This window comes from Urocampus carinirostris, chromosome 1, assembly GCF_059441175.1.
Source record: "Urocampus carinirostris isolate Australia breed hairy pipefish chromosome 1, RoL_Ucar_1.0, whole genome shotgun sequence".
NCBI classification, from domain to species: domain Eukaryota; kingdom Metazoa; phylum Chordata; class Actinopteri; order Syngnathiformes; family Syngnathidae; genus Urocampus; species Urocampus carinirostris.
The window spans coordinates 38,562,852-38,581,744 of NC_142349.1; the positions used below are offsets into that span (position 1 = coordinate 38,562,852).

The 18,893-nt window shown below is 39.6% G+C and overlaps 1 protein-coding gene across 2 annotated transcripts in view; it reads right to left on the reverse strand.

Moving 5' to 3' along the window:
- Positions 1-9,603: 9,603 nt before the first annotated feature.
- kctd1 (potassium channel tetramerization domain containing 1) overlaps positions 9,604-18,893 on the reverse strand; it is a 35,731-nt gene continuing 26,441 nt past the window's right edge. For both annotated transcript variants that reach the window (XM_088338305.1, XM_088338299.1), the window contains exons 4-5: positions 16,910-17,215; positions 9,604-12,247 (exon numbers count right to left, since the gene is read on the reverse strand). In XM_088338305.1, the coding sequence (XP_088194431.1) occupies positions 12,083-12,247; positions 16,910-17,215 (471 nt within the window). In that variant the 3' untranslated portion in view covers positions 9,604-12,082. The remainder of the gene's footprint in view (positions 12,248-16,909; positions 17,216-18,893) is intronic.

The following is an 18,893-nucleotide window of genomic DNA, read 5'->3' on the forward strand; positions in this document are numbered from 1 at the left end:
AATTATCTCAATGGCTGTAAATGCCTGGTGGGCTTTTCCAATACAGGTTAGAGTGAGGCACCTATGGCATTTAAAGGCAGCTTCATGGTTCAGATTTTATTACTGCTTAATTCCGTCGCAGGTTCGTGCGGACGTTTTACAGCACAATTGTAAAGCAGAGCTTAAAAATGTAAAAAAGTACCGCCAAAAATTTGGAAAAAACGTGAGAGAAAGCTTGACTTTTCTGCGCCTTGAGCCTCACAAGTTGAGTGGTGTTTGAGCAGTTTCCCAATCGCATGTTTTTCTGTTACCTCTGGAGTAGAATATAAATGATACCCTCTCAGTGTACAGTCGATGCCAAAAAGGCCCGCAGGAAGACGCAGCCCCGGCTCGTGAATTCCTCATTGCAGAGCGCGCCTCGACTCGAGCCGTGACTTTTTCGACAGCGGTAAAACAACAAGCGAAAAGTGAAGAGTCTCGAGGAGCGGAGCCTCAATTCCTCCGCATAGCCAACAGAGACATTTTCAGGAGGATATCCATTGTTTATAGTGCTTGCACTGGCTATCTAAACTGACTTTGGGCAACAGGCTCATATAATATGTTGTCATTTACCGCAAGTTTTACTACTTAGTTAAAGGGCGAGCCAATTAAGTATTTTTTGTCATTGAGGGGTTGTATCTGACCCCATTAGTCTCAACATGATATCCTGATCAATATTGTGTTTGTGAAATATTTGTAGAGAGCAAAATGACCTGTTGTTATCCATCTCTGGGGGGACCATTTCGCTTAAGCTTCAGAACACAAATTCTTGTTCTGTGTCCATATACGTTTTGCAAATTCTGTGTATTATTCTAATTTGTAATTTTCACTCAATTTTTAATTTACATTTTCAGGTAAAAGGATGGTTAACTAAAGAAAGAGAGAAAGTAAAAATACTGTCTGTCCGTCTGTCCTTCCGTCTGTCTGTCTGTCTGTCCTTCCGTCTGTCTGTCTGTCTGTCTGTCTGTCTGTCTGTCTGTCTGTCTGTCTGTCTGTCTGTCTGCCAACTATCCTGGAAGGACAAGCTATATATATAGGATGTACCACCGTTAGGAGGTAGCTGACATTAAGTAATCTTACCAGTAGCTGGAAAATTTAGGGCTGACAGAAAGCACAGATGCTCTGATCATGGCATCACAAGAACGGGTTATAAGAACTAGAGCCATAGAGCCCAGGATTCACCAGAGTAGATCAGACCCAAAATGCAGACTGCGCAAAAACGCCCCTGAAACAGTCCAGCACTCTGCGGCAGGGTTTAAAATGCTAGTTGGATCAGCATACGCAGACAGGCACAATCAAATAGCTGGGATACTATCCAAGAACATCTGCAACCAATATGAAATAGAAGTAGCCAAACCTTAGTGGGCCATACCACAGAAGGTCTCTGAGAACAAAGGGGCAAAGATCCTGAGGGACTTTAGCTTTCAGACTGACAAAAAGCTCCTGGCTAACCAACCAGAGATAGTGGTGGTGTACAAAGCGCAGAAGAGGGTGGGGATAATTAGATGTGCTGATTCCAGTTGACAATGACAGCTCAGGAAGAAGGAACACGAGGAACTGGAAAAGTACCAAGGGTTTAAAGAGCAGCTGAAACAGATGTGGAGGGTCATGGCCAGCTAGTCCTCATCGTATCGGAGGCACTCTGGGCAATAACCCCCAAACTGCAAAAGTGGCTCCCAGAAACAACATCTGAAGCCTCAGTCCAGAAGAAAGCGCAGTTCCAGGAACAGCTAAGATAGTGCATAGAAACCTGAAACTACTAGATTCTAAGGATGACATAGATGCACCACCCCACTGGAGATATATATATATATATATATATATATATATATATATATATATATATATATATATATATATATATATATATGGACGGCAGCAAAGTGGTTAGAGTGTGTGCGGTACAGTTCTAAGGTCATGAGATCGAACCTTCCTGTGTGGGGTTTGCATGTTCTCCCCGTGCTTGCGTGGGATTTCTCCGGGCACTCCGGTTTCTTCCCACATTCCAAAAACATGCATTTCAGGTTAATTGGCTGGTCCAAATTGTCCCTAGGTGTGAATGAACAAGTGAGTTGTCCGTCTTTCTGAGTTCCCTTCGACTGGCTGACAACCAGTTCAGGGTGTCCCCTACCCAAAGACGGCTGGTATGGGCTCCAGCACCCCCACGACCCTACTGAGGATAAGCGGTGCAGATAATGGATGTATGTATATATATATGTATATATACATATATATTATATATATATATATATATGCATGACAGCAGACGCTGCACTGATCTGTCTGTTGCTCTTCCGTTCCATCCTACCCTTGCTGGTGAACAAGACCCCAAGATACTTTAACTCCTCTACTTGGGGCAGGATTTCGGACCTGGAGGTGCTGATCTTCATCCAGGCTGCTTCACTCTCAGCTGCAAACCGCTCCAGATAGATGAGAGCTGAAGATCACGGCTTGAGGAAGCCAACAGTGCCACATCATCTGCAAAAAGCAGATATGCAATGCTTCTCTGGGTGCCCCTAGAAATTCTTTCCATAAAACTATGACAGAGGGCAGCCTTGGCAGAGTCAAAATACATAACTGATGTGAGCCACTATTTAAAACGTGCGGTATTTGGGTTAGGTTCCTTCTTTCTTTTTTATTTAACTATGAATATTTTGTTTACCAGTTTTTGTTACTTATTATATGTCCTGTAATTTACAAAAAAATTATATTTCTCATTTATTCCTTTTGTGTCGTCTTAAAATATATGTATTTTTTGTCATAATATTTTATTATTTTACAATTTAAAGAATTATAATGAGCATAATTAACTAATTGCTCACTTTAGGATGGTAGCAGTGCAGCTACAAACTTATTTTGCGTTATGCCCTCCAACGGTCTTTTAATATTAGAAAATAGAAAGTAAATGGATATAACATTGTCTTTTTTTTAACCCCAACAAACGTTATGTTGATTTTTAATGAGCATTTCTCCTTTATTAAATTTTCCCGACATGTGAATTTTGTCATCATGTGATACCATGACATTGTATTCTTTTAGCTTTGCATTTTGCTTTATAATGTCCCCAATTCTTCTTTATATTATTTCATTTTTTTCCAGATTATTTTTCTCTCTATAATTTATATTTTTTGTCAATGTCAACCTAATGCTTTATATCCAGTATATAAAGTCAACGTACAGGGAGGCTATCTGTGGATTTTGTCTGTTGAGTTACATAAAAATCGAAATGATTAAACATGTCATTTTTAACTTTTTAATATTTTAGCAGAACGGTGAAATTTTATTTTCTTCTGGTCATCCAAACAGTGAGCCTCACTTCCTGAGGCATTTCCCTACTGAGTGTCGGCTATCTAAAGATATTTAAATAACAATGTCTATGTAAACATTCATCACACCAATAAACTAATTTTCCCACCAAAAATAGTTCTTCTTTATCTGTAGCTTATGTATTAAACTAAGGACATTTATGGAGATTGTGTCTCTTAACTGTCTTGAAAATTCAAAATCAGCCCCTGAGGCTGAGGCAGGTGGAAGACAGAAAGGCGGCTGGGGAAGGAGAAAAATGGCATTGGAGAGGTGTGAGAGTAGTGTTTTTGCGTTTCTCGCCATGGGTTACATTTATAATCATCACGCTGGTGCAAAATAGCCAAAGGTGGCATTTTCAATAAAGGTAGGACACATCTGTAGAGCTAAACTAAAGATCAACACGGAGGGCGAAAGATAGTTAAAATGACTTTGTGTAACATAATGGCGAGTTGACCGCGTCCATCCATTGACCCTGCACTTGCGCGAGTCGTTTTCTGCAGGCGTTATTCCGCCTTCTGATGATCAAATAATCACTTGAGAGAAAATGCCAGAGACACACCACAAAACTATTATGAAGCTTAACCATTTGTGCTTTATTTATTTATTCAAAAAGATTAAAGGCCGATTTCCTTTTTTAATCTTCAGTAGCATGAAGAAATTATACTTTCAAAAAGCATCATTAAAAATGGTAAATGGTAAATGGTCTGCATTTATATAGCGCTTTTCAAGTCAATGAAGACTTCCCAAAGCGCTTTACAATGGGCTTCACACTTACCCATTCACACACAGACTGACACACCAATAGCAGCCATGCAGCCATGCAAGGCACCGACCTGCTTAATTGGGGGCATTAGGGATTCAGTGTCTTGCCCAAGGACACTTCGACATAAGATCCATCCTATTCCGTCCGTTTTTCCTTAGAGTTAAATTTATTAAACTTCTTTATAATAATAATAATTAATAATTTCCTTTGTATTGTCATTCTTTGTAACAATGTACACAGAACGAAATGTCGATACACCTGACCCGTTGTAGCGAGTCGATGCAGCCGCAGCCAACAGAGGGCGCCGCCATTATACCAATTAGGTATGTCTCGGCCGAGGCGCGAACCAGCGACCTCCCAGTCTCAAAGCGGGCACACTACCATCTAGGCTCCACCAAAATGCAAATATTTGATTGCTTATGTACAGTCTGTGTCCGAATGAATCCTTTAATAAGTGGTAAAATAGTGAAAGGAAATGTCACCGTCTTATGTATAAGCTGTCAATAGTTTGAAGGGTTGAAAGGAAACATTTGGTTTCGCCAGTCATGGGCCGTCAGGGCCTGCAAATGCTTTCTCTGCTGGCCTAAAAAAGTATCTGTTGTTAATTATATTTTGTCAATGAATAATTATTAAATGATTCAAAATTGTCTGTCAGCTTCCTTTCATTTTTTTTACCCTGGTTGCGCTACTTCCAAATGTGCACGTACAAGCTTGTCAATTACATTTCAGCCATTTCTTGTTGCCAGGGTCAGAAATTAACCTGGAGGCCTTCAGAATCAGTTCTGCAGGCCCCGAGGCATACAATAAGTGACAATAAAACGTTTTTTTTTTTTTTAGCCAATCAGATTTCGAGTTGGCGGAGCAGAAACTTCTACAAGGCCTAAGTAAACGTCATATTTTCACAAACTATAATTGGGTAGAAGACAGTAATGGAAGTATCACGACCAAACGGGGAAGAAAAAGATCTTGGTGTCGACTGCTTCTGTCGAACTGACTTTTCAGCCTCAAATCAAATAAAACCTTATGCGAAAAATACGACAGAACAGACTTGACTCTTAGTATTAGCATTAGCATTATGGTAATAGAAAATAACTTTTTGATGGAGCTGAAACGCACTAATAATCTGTATGACAGAGGAATCGAAATATTCTTGAGGAAAGAAGGGAGGATGGATTTTATGCAGAAATGAAAATCATTTTTGTTGAGTAAAATGTGGCTATATTCTCAAATGATGGTGTGACTGTATGAGGTTATCATTGAGATTTTTTGTAAACACGAGTCACAGCTGTAGTTGCAGTAAATGTCATGATTACCCAAGTGGAGTCACCTGGGGTAATCATGTGGCGCGCTGGAATGTGCTTCCTGATTGGTCAATGCTCCCCTTTTAAACGCGTTACGCGGAGAACTCCTTGTCGGAGGATTCACATCTGTACCCCGTATGACGCTCCCGATTACCTGTGCCTTGTTTACCTGATTCTCTCTGCCTGCCTCCGATCCGACCTGCTCCGTCCCAAGCTACGATCATCTCTTCAGTCCCGTATTGTACGAACGCTCTGGGGTCTCCTGCTCTGTTCTGGTAATCCTCGTGACAGTAAATGTTTCATAGCTATAAAATAGTCACTGAGGGTTGGATGTATTCAAACGTAGCATTACCGTATTTTCCGCACTATAAGGCGCACCTAAAAGTCTTAATTTTTTTCAAAAGCTGACCATGCGCCTTATAATACAGTGCGCCTTATATATGGCTCAATATTAAGTCGCAAGGTCTCGCAATTTACGCAACAGCCGCCGACTCGATATTCCCCCGAACGTGGAGTAGTCCGCGGTGTATGCTGGGATTTATATACCGGCGTTTCATTGGCTAACCAATGTGTCAATCATCATTTGAATCGATCGCTATTGGCTGAAGTTATTCGGAGCCTCGGATAGGCTAGAAGGCCAAAACAAACCCTGCAATTGGCCGAAAAAGATGTGTCAATCATCAGTTAAATCGATCGCTATTGGCTGAAGTTATTCGGGGCCTCGGATAGGCTAGAGGGCCAAAACAAACCCCGCAATTGGCCGAAAAAGATGACTCTGAATTGCAAGCTTGCTAAAGTACGCCATAAAGAAACATGTTTCATTAGTCTGTATTTGTAAATATTTTATTCTCCTGGATTTACTTCACTCACGGTTGTAAGAAGACCATGGTTGCGTATCATTATTGAACGTGAGAACTTAGGTGAGCTATGCGGCTTTATATTTTCCCGGTATCTTGTTTTAGAACGATCTTGATGTTGCTGTGATGAGTTGAGTGAATTAAACTCAATTCCAAGTGTTTATTGTCATATGCACAGTAAAGTTGTGAGCGAAAAAGAAAATAGAAACTAAGGAATGGTTGGCATTTCTTGAATCCCAAGACTTTAACCTTCCGAATGATATTTGAAACGATGCATTTGAGTGACATCGTACGGACACCGCATCCGCACGTGTCTACGACACGTATTTGCTTCTTTGCAAGCTTTGGGAATGTTAAGGGGGTAATAAGTTTGACTGAATCATCTGACTGTTTTGTCGACGTTCCCATTGTAGCGCCTTATAATCCGGTGCGCCTTATCTATGGAAGATATAGGACTAAAAACTATTTTTTGGGGGTGCGCCCTATAACCCGGTGCACCCTATAGTGCGGAAAATACGGTACTTAAGGCCTATGTGCAGTGTTCCCTCTAAGCTGCACGCGTGCGCAATTGCGCACTGCTCGCACATTCTCGGCGCACAAGAAAATTTAGCCAGCGCACAAAAATGAGGGCTCAAAATTACTTATTAAGAAGCGACTTAAGTCAAAGTTACAGTGCATGAAGGTAAAAATACACGGGTTCAACAAGAAACCATTTAAGAATTAGCCAAAGTCGCTAGCAAGCATGCGTAGCAGGAGAAGCCAGTAAAAACGAGCATGAGCAGAGCAGTCGGAGACAAGTGAAGAGAGCCAGAATCTCGGAACTCACTAACCACCATCAGTCTAGGGTTCGACCCTTGGGGTTAAAAACTAGCAGCTAGCAACGCAAACTACGTTGCCCTTTTGATGCCCAAGTGCAACACGCCAACCTCCAGTTGACATAGCACAACCTCAGCAATGAATAATTTTTAGGTGAGATATAATGTTACTTTTGTATGAGTAAAAATGTTTTCTAATCAGTATTATTTTTAACCTGTAGATGGCAATTCTTTTAAATTGACGGACAAAACGTAAACAGCTTAAGCCAGACTATTGGCATCAAAGGTAGTTTAGCTGGTCATTTGATTCCATCGTACAAAATTGAGGAAGAAGATTAAATAGGTGGCAGTAGTTTTCAGTAGTTCAGTGTATAAAGTGAGCAGAGAGGGTTGCTCCAATGTTGCTTTTTTAACAACTTGGTTGAAAACTAAAATAGTAAAAAAGTTCAGTTTTCTATAATTTTATCCCATCCTTTGTAGTCATTTCAACATAAACGAATAGCACTAAAAAAATGTTGATGGTACGTGAAGGAATAGCCTATGGAATCAATCACATTCTTGAGCATTTGCAGTATGCTAGCTTTGAACTTCTATAGTAGGATTTCATACTTGCAAACCTCTGCCAATTTCTCCCCGTATTAATGATTGCGATTCCCCTTATTAACCGATAATAAACCCTACTCACACAAAGCGGCACCTATTTACTCACAGCAAGACACACTAAGTAGAATAAAGACCAATTGTGTTAATACGATTTTTAATTTTTACCAAATGAATAACTCAATTATTTCAGAATCCTTCTTAGTTCTTTCCTTACTTGCAGTCATTTCAGTGTTGCTTATTATATATAGCAGTGTATTTAAAAACAAAACAAAAATTCTCTTCCGTACAAAAATTGTTACGTGTATACGGCCTACACAATTTGAAAAACGTATAAAATACGAGGAAATGTATACGTCAACAGGTATGAGATTTTCTTCCTGCCCTGCAATAAAACATCATACACCAATCAGTCCATATGCTGTGAAAAATGAATGTGATTACGGTACCTGTTTACATAGAAGCCAACTTGTGAACAGGTAACCTGCTCAAAGTACTATTCTGTGACTTTGAAAGCAACACGAAACTAGTGCACCTGTAGCCTTGGAGAACGCAACTCCATCTACAAAAAAAAAAATAAAAAAATAAAAAGGTGGAATCTGGGGCATAAGAGGCCTGAAAGGGAGACATAGCGTAGCATCAAGCGGCAGCTAGCCACAGAAAGTAGCGATATTGCCATAAGGGATGAAGACAAGATGACAGGACTCTGTGTGAGATTTCATTTTGGATTTTTTTGAAGGCCCTCGAGGATCGTGTGGAAGAGCATCTGACAGGACTTGCGTGGAAAAATCGGCTCTGTCCATTGCAGCTAAGTAAAGAGGGCCTCCGTGCAGCCACTGGTGCACCAGTGTGAATCCTGCAATGTAGTGCATGCATGCCTGGGTGATGTTGGTTTCACCTCTTTTGTCTTATACTGAAAAACTAAGGAGAGCCAGGTGAGGCACTGCCTCACTTGTCTTCATGGAAATATAAAGATAAAAATATACTAAATGGTATATTTATCTATTCCTACATTTGTTTCTAATATGCATATGTACATTATGAATGTTGTTAATAAAATGAGTACGTATTACAGTGGTGAGCGTCTGCAGATGCAGAGTGAGGCATGCAATTCTCTTGCCTCACGGCAGAGGGCCATAATGAGACCAAATATTCTGATTTGTTGCAAACCACAGCCACAAACAATAAAATTAGTGAGAGTATTTGCATGATAACATCAAGTCAAACCATCCAGGATTTTTGTTCTTATTGTATGGACATTTTTCATTATGCAGGATTACATTTATATTAATGCTTTTTTTCTCAAAACGAGCAGCGTATTCACTTCATTTGTAAGTTAAAGTAAGACGCTAAAACGTTTTTTCCTCTGCTGGAATGGATATGTTGCTGTCTTGCTCTGGTAATGAAATGTTAAATAAAATATAGAGAAATGTACTTTTAAATCGGACAATCCGCACCAGACAGAAATGGTAAATGGTCTGCATTTATATAGCGCTTTTCAAGTCAATGAATACCTCCCAAAACGCTTTACAATGTACTTCACACATACCCATTCTCACACACTCTCACACACCAATAGCGGCCATGCAGCCTTATTGGGGGCACTATTCAGTGTCTTGCCCGAGTACACTTTGAAATATAACACGGTGGAGCCGGGAATCGAACCTGCGATCTCTCGATCCCAAGACGAGCACTCTACCTCCTGAGCTAATCTCACTCCACGTCACTGACTTGGAAATAGCATAGAGCACAATAAAAAAAAAACGTTTTCTAACTTATTGTAACTGCTATGGTTCATACAAAAACTAAGATAAATAAACACATGTTGGTCTCGATCCTATCTTTATGCAATTAATTCTGACAAAAAACATAGACATTCCAATCACTGAAAAGCATTTCTTAATCACAAACATTCAGTATAAAGAAGGACACCAAACACAATAACAACTTCAGTTGACATTTATTTCACTTTTCCCTGATAGTTTTCCTTTTTTGGGGGCTACATTCCTCTTTTTCTTAAAACTCAGGAGCGTAGGTTGATCATCCAACTTCATATCAATAGGTACTACAAATGAAAATCTTTTCAAATCGCACAAAAACATTTGATTCGGTCATGTTTCAAGCATTATAATTGCTTGGAAATATCAATGATCAACAAACACAAAACAGTGAAATATTGAAAGTCTGTATGATTTTCCATTCCTGTGATTATGTTTAAATAATTGCCTGGTTAATAGCACGGGCCCTCAATTTATATCTTTATGTAATTGAAAAACTATTAAAGTACAAAACACTTCATTGGTATCACAATATTCAGTGAAGCTTACTTCTGGTGACAACCGAGACGTTCAACACCGCAAGCAACACACGAGTTGACCTTTCTAAAACCATCCGTAATCACAAACCCTTGCACACGGCATCTGTCACGTGACATGTCAACGGGTATTTTGGACAAATCCATTTAAATGAATGGAGTGGGATTCAAATCCCTTCATTATTTTAATAGCACTAGTCCTCATTTGGATTGTGAGTGAATTGGAGCGTATCCAAGTTGAATTGGGTTTGAAGGAACCTGGATAGGGCATCACAGGGCACGTATACAGTAGACGCAGGTCGGCACTTGTGGATTTTTTTTCCCCCAAAGTCTTTTGGATATTTTGCTTGTTGTGTTTTTCAGATTTATTCCAATTTATTTTAACGTCTGTCAATTTTATATTTTGCCCTTCACGGGCTTGCCGAAAAGAAGGTGATCCACTCTAATTCACTCATCTTCACATTATGAGAATGTTTGAGTCTCAAAGGGACAGTTTGTATTGTTTAGCGCTTTCTAGTGGTAAAACATTTTTTCATATAAAAAACAATGAAACAAAGAAATACATGAACTATCATATAAACGTGCATTTAAAAAAATGCTTGTAGGTCAAGAAATTAGCATTTATTTTAAACATCATGAGGCTTACTCAAAGGAAGCTTTTATAATTGATGAGTTTATTGTTTTGAATAATGGACAAATGCAAAGGAAATGTCTTAGGATGCCAGTTCCATATTATGACTATCATTGTGCACTGTTGTTTGTTGTTTTCACCATTGCATCATTGTTGCTATCGGGTAGTCATGTTGCATTTCTTTCATATCCACACCCTTAAAGCTGATGTTTTTGTAACTTTGAAGATTTAATAAAAAGATGGGGCTCAAGGAGGGCATCAAAATGGGCAATGGAATACTCTTACTGTATCTGGAGGCTTCTCTCTCTGGTCACCTTGAGAGTTCAAAATTCATTGATGTCTTTTTTATGTTTCAAAAAATAGTCTGCCATATTTTTGCTACAGGTACACAAAAAACTCAGAAACGCAGGACAAAAAAATGAAAAAGAAAATGGGTCACATTGAGTTTCTGAAGTTTTTCATTCTTCCTTGTGCTTTTTAGCACTCGTTTTTAGTGGCACTACACCATATAGCGACATCCAGTGGTCGAAAGATACACACTGTCCCTTTAAATGAACCAAAAACAGACAGATCAACAAACCTTCATAAAACTCCATCTCCAATTGGCTCTTTGAATATGCAAAAATCACCCACAACTAGAGACAAGATCGGGCCTGAAAAAAATCCAGACTGACACGACCCGACCGGCAGGTATTGAAGACCAAACCAGCCCAAGCCTGACAAATTAAGTTGATTTGAGGGACATAGCGTGAAGCAAACCCAAATTTTACATATTTTGCTTGTGAGGATTGTTTTAAGAGGAGGAGGGCTTCTCTCTCGCTGAGTAAAAAAAAATCCACTTGGAATTGTTATTAATTTAGGATCTGCGCAATGGATTTCACCCCCCATTTGCGCAATGCAGCCCGCAGACGGGGAGGCGCCAAGCCGCAGACGTACGGGGCCAAGATGCAGTGCGCAAAAGGGGGACGTAATCCACTGCGCAAATCCTCCACAAACAAAAATAAACTAAGAACAATTATGGACGTGCGGCAAGCGTGGATATTTTTTTAAAAAGTCAGCTCGAGAGAAGCCTGGCCTGACTCAAACCCGAAGTAAGGATCGACATTTCAGGCTTGACACAAATTTCCGTTCAGGCTCGGGTCACGTTCAGCAACCAACCTTTCATCTACCCTTTATGCTCGTTATGCCGATTTGAACTAATATTCAACCTAATGTAGGCGTAAAGTTTTAAAACAAACTTTATTCAGGGACACAACATATATAAAGCTTTATCAATCGTATTTCAAGGGGGCAGACAATCACAAATGTCCTCGCAATCATGAATTTAAACTTTCCCACTGCAGATGCAATTTTTTTTTCTTCAATTCTTCGGATAATTTTTTTTTTTTTTTATAAGAAAACAAAAACATCGACAAGGAAATTAAACAAGTGAAGAAAACTTGAAGAGTCCAGAACATTGCAAAGTCCAGCAGAGTCTCTAGTCTAATTGCTCTTGCTTTATCCTGTTGGAATTGGGTCCTCCTCGCTGAGTCGTCCTCCTCAGTTCCCGCCTGAGCACGTACTCGCTGAATTGGGACGAGTCCACGCCTCCCCCGCAAGAGCCGGCGATCTCGAAGCCTCGCTGCTGCACGCGCTCCAGAACCTAAAAGGAGGCGAGGGATGTCAGAAATGAGTTGAAACAGACACCAAACGACGACTAAGACTTAAGAATATTCTAAGTCATTGGTCTGGGATTCAAACTGTAGGGCAGGTCGTCAAACAATAACTACAGCCCCCCAAAAATAAAATAAAAAGCGACACAACTTTGTGGATTTTCACTCTTCCCAGGTGGTTCTGGTCCCCATTTACTGCAAATACCGAGGGATCCCTGTATGCCATTTGAGACATTTTGACAGGCTATTAAACATTGGAAAATAGCATTGACATATCCTTGAAAGATGTGATGGTATTGTATACAGTATAGGTTAACATAGGTTTGTTTATGGATTTTTGTCTCTACCCACTGAGGACTGTGCCTAATCCGTAGTATGTTTATTTATCATTGTACCAGTTTTTCCCATGTTTTTGTAATACTTCACATAATTGAATCTACTTCTTGCTAAATTTAAGAAAATTCAATACTTATCTGATTTTTCGACGGAACGTTTCAACAGTAGGTGACTGGTCGACTAATTAATCAGTCGCTTGTTGTATCCTTGTGCTATTTTTTGGACTTTACTTTAAAAACGCAGAAACTGACACTTTGATCGAGTCTACGTCTCGTTTTCACGTCAATTGTAGTCTCCTGTTCGCTGCTGCTGCTCGTATGTTTTGGTCGGTCTACATTAGTTTGTGAGCTCTGCTCCTCGCCTACATCCGTAGACATGTCCCGGGGCCTGTAGGATCACATTCCTTCGAAGAGGCCCCAGGGAAAAGGGTGGCTTTCTCTCCAGCGCTTGGCTCGGTGTGGGCTGCTCTACCCACCCCATCCCCTTTTTCCCCATTTCTCTCCCTAGCCCCCAGGCCCAAGCCCATGCCGAAACTACAAAGGTCCCCCGTACTGCTGGCAGCCCCCACCCTTCTTCCCTTCTCTCCATCCCCCTCTCTCTGTCCCTCCCTGCCTCCATTAGCCGCAGATAGAGCATCCACCGCCGGCATGCTTTAATAACCAAACAGGATTATGGGCCCCGCCTGGGGACAAGCTGCCAGGGAGCACGCTCAGTTTCTCTCTTGCACTCACTTCAGAGGCGGTTTTGTTGTTTTTTTGGGGGTGTTTTTCAGACTGTCCAGATCAATGCCAGATCTATTCAAATATGCCTCAACTCCTTCAATAATGTATGAGACAAGAACTGAGAACTTAAATAGACAAAAAGGCAGTGTCACACTGGCCTACACCGTCCTTCTGTCTCTTTTCCACACAACTTGTCCTCATCGGGGTCACAGATGAGAGAGAATCTTAACTGGCAGGTAGCGTCGGGGGGATTGAGCGCCTCGATTGAACAGTCTCAGAAGTTTTTGATTGTGTGGGTGTGGAGGGGATGCTTTCTCTATCTCCTGGGTCATAGATTACATACAGAAGAGAGTTTTACCTTAAGAAGTGCTTCTTATTAATAATATAACACCAAAAAACTATGCAGATTACGAACGGTTTAAGCCAGGAATGTCAAACTCATTTTGACTCTGGGGCCAGATCCAGACTATCTGTTCTCGGGTGGAGCAGATTAGTAAAAGAATGTGAACTCAAAATGTTTACCTTTTTTTCCTCTGTATTATGCGTTACTACCATTCAGCCCACATTAATAACCTACTCTACTTATTATAATCACAGATGACAAGGGATCTTTTCTAAAAACAACACATTTATTCACAAACAATGGGGGGGAAAAGATTTGTTCGGCATTGAATGCGTTACCTGGTTTTATTTTAACAGTTGATTGAATGCAGTTTTACACCTAAACCAACTCACCACGTCATACAAACTAAAAATTGCCCTTTGATAGAAATGACCTATACGCACGTTATTTTTTGGCATATTCGGAAATTGATGGCAAGCCAGATGAAATTGTCAGACAGGCCACATTCGGCCTGCAGGCCGTATGCCTGGCATTGCCAGTTTAAATTTTATAGGAATTAAGTTGTCATATTCTAACGAAAGTTGGCTACATATTTACGCTTCGCGGATCTCTTAACCACTAGGGTCATATGGACACCACTTTGTGTGGTGTGTCTTGAGCAAATACAGTTTGGCGGCACCTATAATAAATGAATAAACAGATACAATAGTAAAACTAAAGAATACAAAATATATACTTAATATCTAACAATATAACCTTTCTATGTAAATAGGTATATACATCAGATTCAATACGCTTCAGCTTATATGCGCCTCGTTACATAAGGTTGAAGCACCATTTTTGCTTGAAAATATCAGTCAAGTCAGGTCAGTTGTATGAATTAAAGCTTATATTTTAAGGTAGAGCGTAAGAGACTTAACTTTGGCAGCACCATTAGATATTATATGCACGTTTTCAGAATTAGAAGACAATATTTTTCTCTAAGTATCTTGCAGGGACCAGGTATAGAAATCACTGATCCCGGGCATTCTTCAAATCCACTTGACAATCCCTGTAAAATCAGTACATTATTGGAAAAAAGATTGAAAGCCCAAGTACTAGAAGAAAACCCACACAAGCTTGGGTCAGACCCGTCACAGTTAGGAAAGCTGGGCATGAGATTTGAAAGTAACACCTTATAACTAAAAGGCAGGTGTTTGTTCATTAATGGCTGAACACAAACTCGCAAACAATTAGGATAAACAATACAATTTCGATTGCCCGCGTTTGTGGACTGTGAAACTATTCCTTCTATTACATCCTCAAACTTATCCACATCATTGCCAAGTAATTTACAGTTTTAAGAGGCTGAAAACAAACATGAGAAATACTTTGTGGAAGCTACGGCAAATTGATACTTTTTGGAACAAATACCAAAACTCAATCACTTGTGTGAAGTCTGAGCGTGCTTATTCACAGAATAAGAAGTCTTATGATGCTAATTTACATCCCCCGGAGTCAATGAAACGATTGTGAAAGAAAGGAAGTCCATTAGTATCTTTCATAGGTTAGTTTTCTTTCGGGTGTTATGTGGTCTACACCTGTCCTTGTGTTACTGCAAAATTAATTGACCGGTAAAAAATAAAACTTAAATACTTTTTATTACTTAATATATGATTAACATATATTTAATAATCATACTTGATATACTGGCTATATAGCGATTTATACAGAACTTGTGTCATTCTTATATCCTCTGCGAAGGTTGTCATTTCCAGCACTACTTATTCAATTTCCAGTCACCTCTAATAGTTGGGTATATTTCTTTTCCATTTCCATCATCAAGCCTGAATTTCAATGAATTAATACTGAGAAGTTAACAATCAAACTTGATAAAAAGCATTTCAGGAAAAAATATGTTCAAGTACGACTTTGGCAAAAATGCTTTAAAACTAATATGCGCCTGCGAGCATAATATTGCCATTTGTGTTAGTATATTGCCATAAGTATTAGTCACGTCGGATTACTCATTCCTCGAGGCACAAATGTACTTCTATTGTCTTCTGGTACTTTGTGTTCTGCTACATTTGTCTCTTTACGTAGGACAAGAACAAATGCAGAGTTGTAGAAAAAATACTTTTGCTCACTCGAAAACCAACTTTTGGGTTTTCCCCAGTGATTTAAGGGGAAGGTGGCCCACCAGTTTAGTCATACCCCCTTTTATTAACAAAACCTAAGAACTTGATAAGTCATAAATATACTGTACATTCTGGACTAGAGTCCATTTTATTCAAAGCCACATGCACAAATTTGAGAACACAACTTAATTTTGCCTTTGTAAAACCGCACTGGATTTTAAGATGCAAGGCTTAAGCGGCAATAAAAATGAACAAATTCATGCCATTTCTTAAATTCATAGCCCAGTGCACACCTGGCGCCAACCGCCTGGAGAGTTTGGCTTGAAAGCCTTTGCCTGCAGAATGCCAACAGTGCCATGCGCCTGCACACCTGACGCAGTTTTCAGCTGCTCCGTTACAATTACGTCACAGGTTTTTGGATCATGTGAACATTTGAGATGGCAATTACAAAGATGGGCACATATTTACTACTGAATAAAATATGAAGGTGGGTAGTGTTGCATAAAATGAGAGCCCCATATTTCTAGACGCAGCGCTAGGGAAACCATACTGTGGAGAATAGTGCCAGATTGCGATACAGACATGTCATTTTGTGTTGGTGACTTTGGTGGTAGCATTGATAATAGACTCAGTTGCATTTCTTTGTTATCGTTCCTCGAGTATTTAAGGAAACTTCAGCGACCTTACATTGACGCCAATGATTCAGAAAGAGAATTGGGCTTCTTTGATGGATAACTTCCACTGCTGTTCAAATGCTGCGAAGACTTAGAAACTATACAAATAAACATGACTTGACTCGATTTGTGAGTGAAACAGTTGAAATATCGTATTTTGTAAATTTTGAATAAAGTACTGTCAAACCTCCTGTTTCGCTGGCAAAAACATGGACTAACTTCTCTCAAAGAGGTCACAACAGTGTTAAGTATTAAGAGTGCATGCGTCGTGGAAAAGAGCAGCTCATCGTTTTCCTCAGTACTGGCACGAAAAAAATAGAATTAGCCGCACTGTATTTAAAGCCATTGTAAATGTAGCAAAAAAGTAGCAGATTGTAGTCCAGAATTTATGATAGTCTTTACCTTGGATGTCAAACCAATTAATGAAAACAACATGACTTAAACGTTATTGTTTTCTTACCTGGACAGAGTTGAGGTGGCAGTATCCATTGAGTGGAAAACGGATGACGTGGGTGGAGTCGTGGTTCCAGCCGGCGTTGACCGAGTTGCATATGACGTCGCCAATCTCGGGAAAGATGTCCTCAATCAGCGCCTTGTCGCCGCTGAGAGTGATCCTCTCGCCCAGGTCGGGGGCCACGCGCACCACAACACACTCACAGGGGCGCGATACCCGGCCCAGCTCCTGGTCCTGGCGCCAGTGTTCCAGCTCGGACAGCAAGGGCTGCAGCTGAAAGTAACGGGCCTCCTCGTACAGGAGACTGTAGTCCTGATAGGGGAAACAAGCCAGACGAGTTACAACAGCAAGACAAGTGAGTTATTGTTTTTTTGGTGTCATCTTGGGTCAACACTATGTTTAGCATGAATAGCGAGGCTGTTTTTATTGATTAAGCCTAACGGTGCAAACTTTTACAACGAGAATATTTGGCCTGATATGTCACAGTATGATAATAATTATGTGTATAATTAGATAAGGTGATAAAAGGATATACTGTATCTATTTGTGTATACCGCACACTTTTTTTAACCTAAGAAAAACAAAACTGAAAGCCTGGGTGCTCGGTATACACGAGGTTTTATCACAAAAAAATATTGGTTGTGATGGGAATCAGACCCTGCTAGTAGCGGTGAGAATTCTAACCAATTGAACAGGAGAGAAATACGTGACATGAAAAGTCATTGACCTTTATCTCTTTATCACATTGTTATAAATTTGTCAACTACAATGCTTACTATTTAATTGCATTTTAACATGTAAAATGTTCAACAAAATTAACATTCGTCTTTGGTACAGTGACTAAAAAAAAATGCAATAATAACATAAAATCTACCCTGCCTTTTTTCACTCATTTATTGCACTGGTGGTCCAGTGGTCAAAATTCTGTTCTCCGACCGCCGTGACCTGGGTCCGTTACATGTTGCATCCAACAGCAAAGTTTGAGCTGAGAAAAACTAAAAAATAATAATAATAATAATAATTCTTTTTTTACTCAGGTAAAATAGCAAAGTGATGCTTAAAATGAGTAACATTAACTGCTATAGAATAATTTTTATGGTTATGAGTATTGTTTTCTGCTAAGATCAGACAAATACTTAAAATTATTAAAATCAGCATCACAGCTGCCAAGAGTATTACTTTCTTATTCAAGTATTTAATAATATAGTAAAACATGTTGAAAAACGAATAAATCATATATATATATATATATATATATATATATATATATATATATATATATATGTACAGTGGGACCTCGGTTATCGCGGCTAATGGGGACCAAAACCACCCGCGACAAGTGAAAATCCGCAAAGTAGCGGCGCACCTTAAAAAAAAAAAAAATTAAAAAAATAATAATAATAATTTTATATACATATATATGTTTTTTTTTAATTATTATTTTTTTTTTTAGACCCGGGGACCAAAACTACCGGCAAAAAGTGAAAATCTGCGAAGTAGCGACGCCCCTTCAAAAATGCTTTAAAAAACAATATATACAGTGGAACCTCGGTTTTCGAACGCCTCTCAGTTCGAACAAATCGGAGTTCGACCAAAAATTTAGAGAAATTCTTGTTTCGCTGTTCGGTCAAAAAAATCAGAGTTCGAACGCCGGTAATGCGTGAGTGCGTACGCTAGGATGCGATGCTGAGCGGCGTACGAGTGTAGATCGTGTAGATCTCCCCCACCCCTCGTGACAAACTGTTATCACGTGCGCACTTACTTCTTTCTGCTTTCGGTTTTAATATCGGTGAAAGGAGTGTTTTAGCCCCTAATTATGCCTCCAAAGAAGGTCGGTGCAAGCAGGACAGGTGAAAAAGGAAAAGTTGTTCGTGCAACTATTGCCTTTAAGAAAGACATAATAGCTAAATATGAAAGAGGTGTGCGAGTTTCTGATCTTGCTAGGTAATACAGCATGGCTAAATCTACTTTCAGTACGATACTAAAGAAT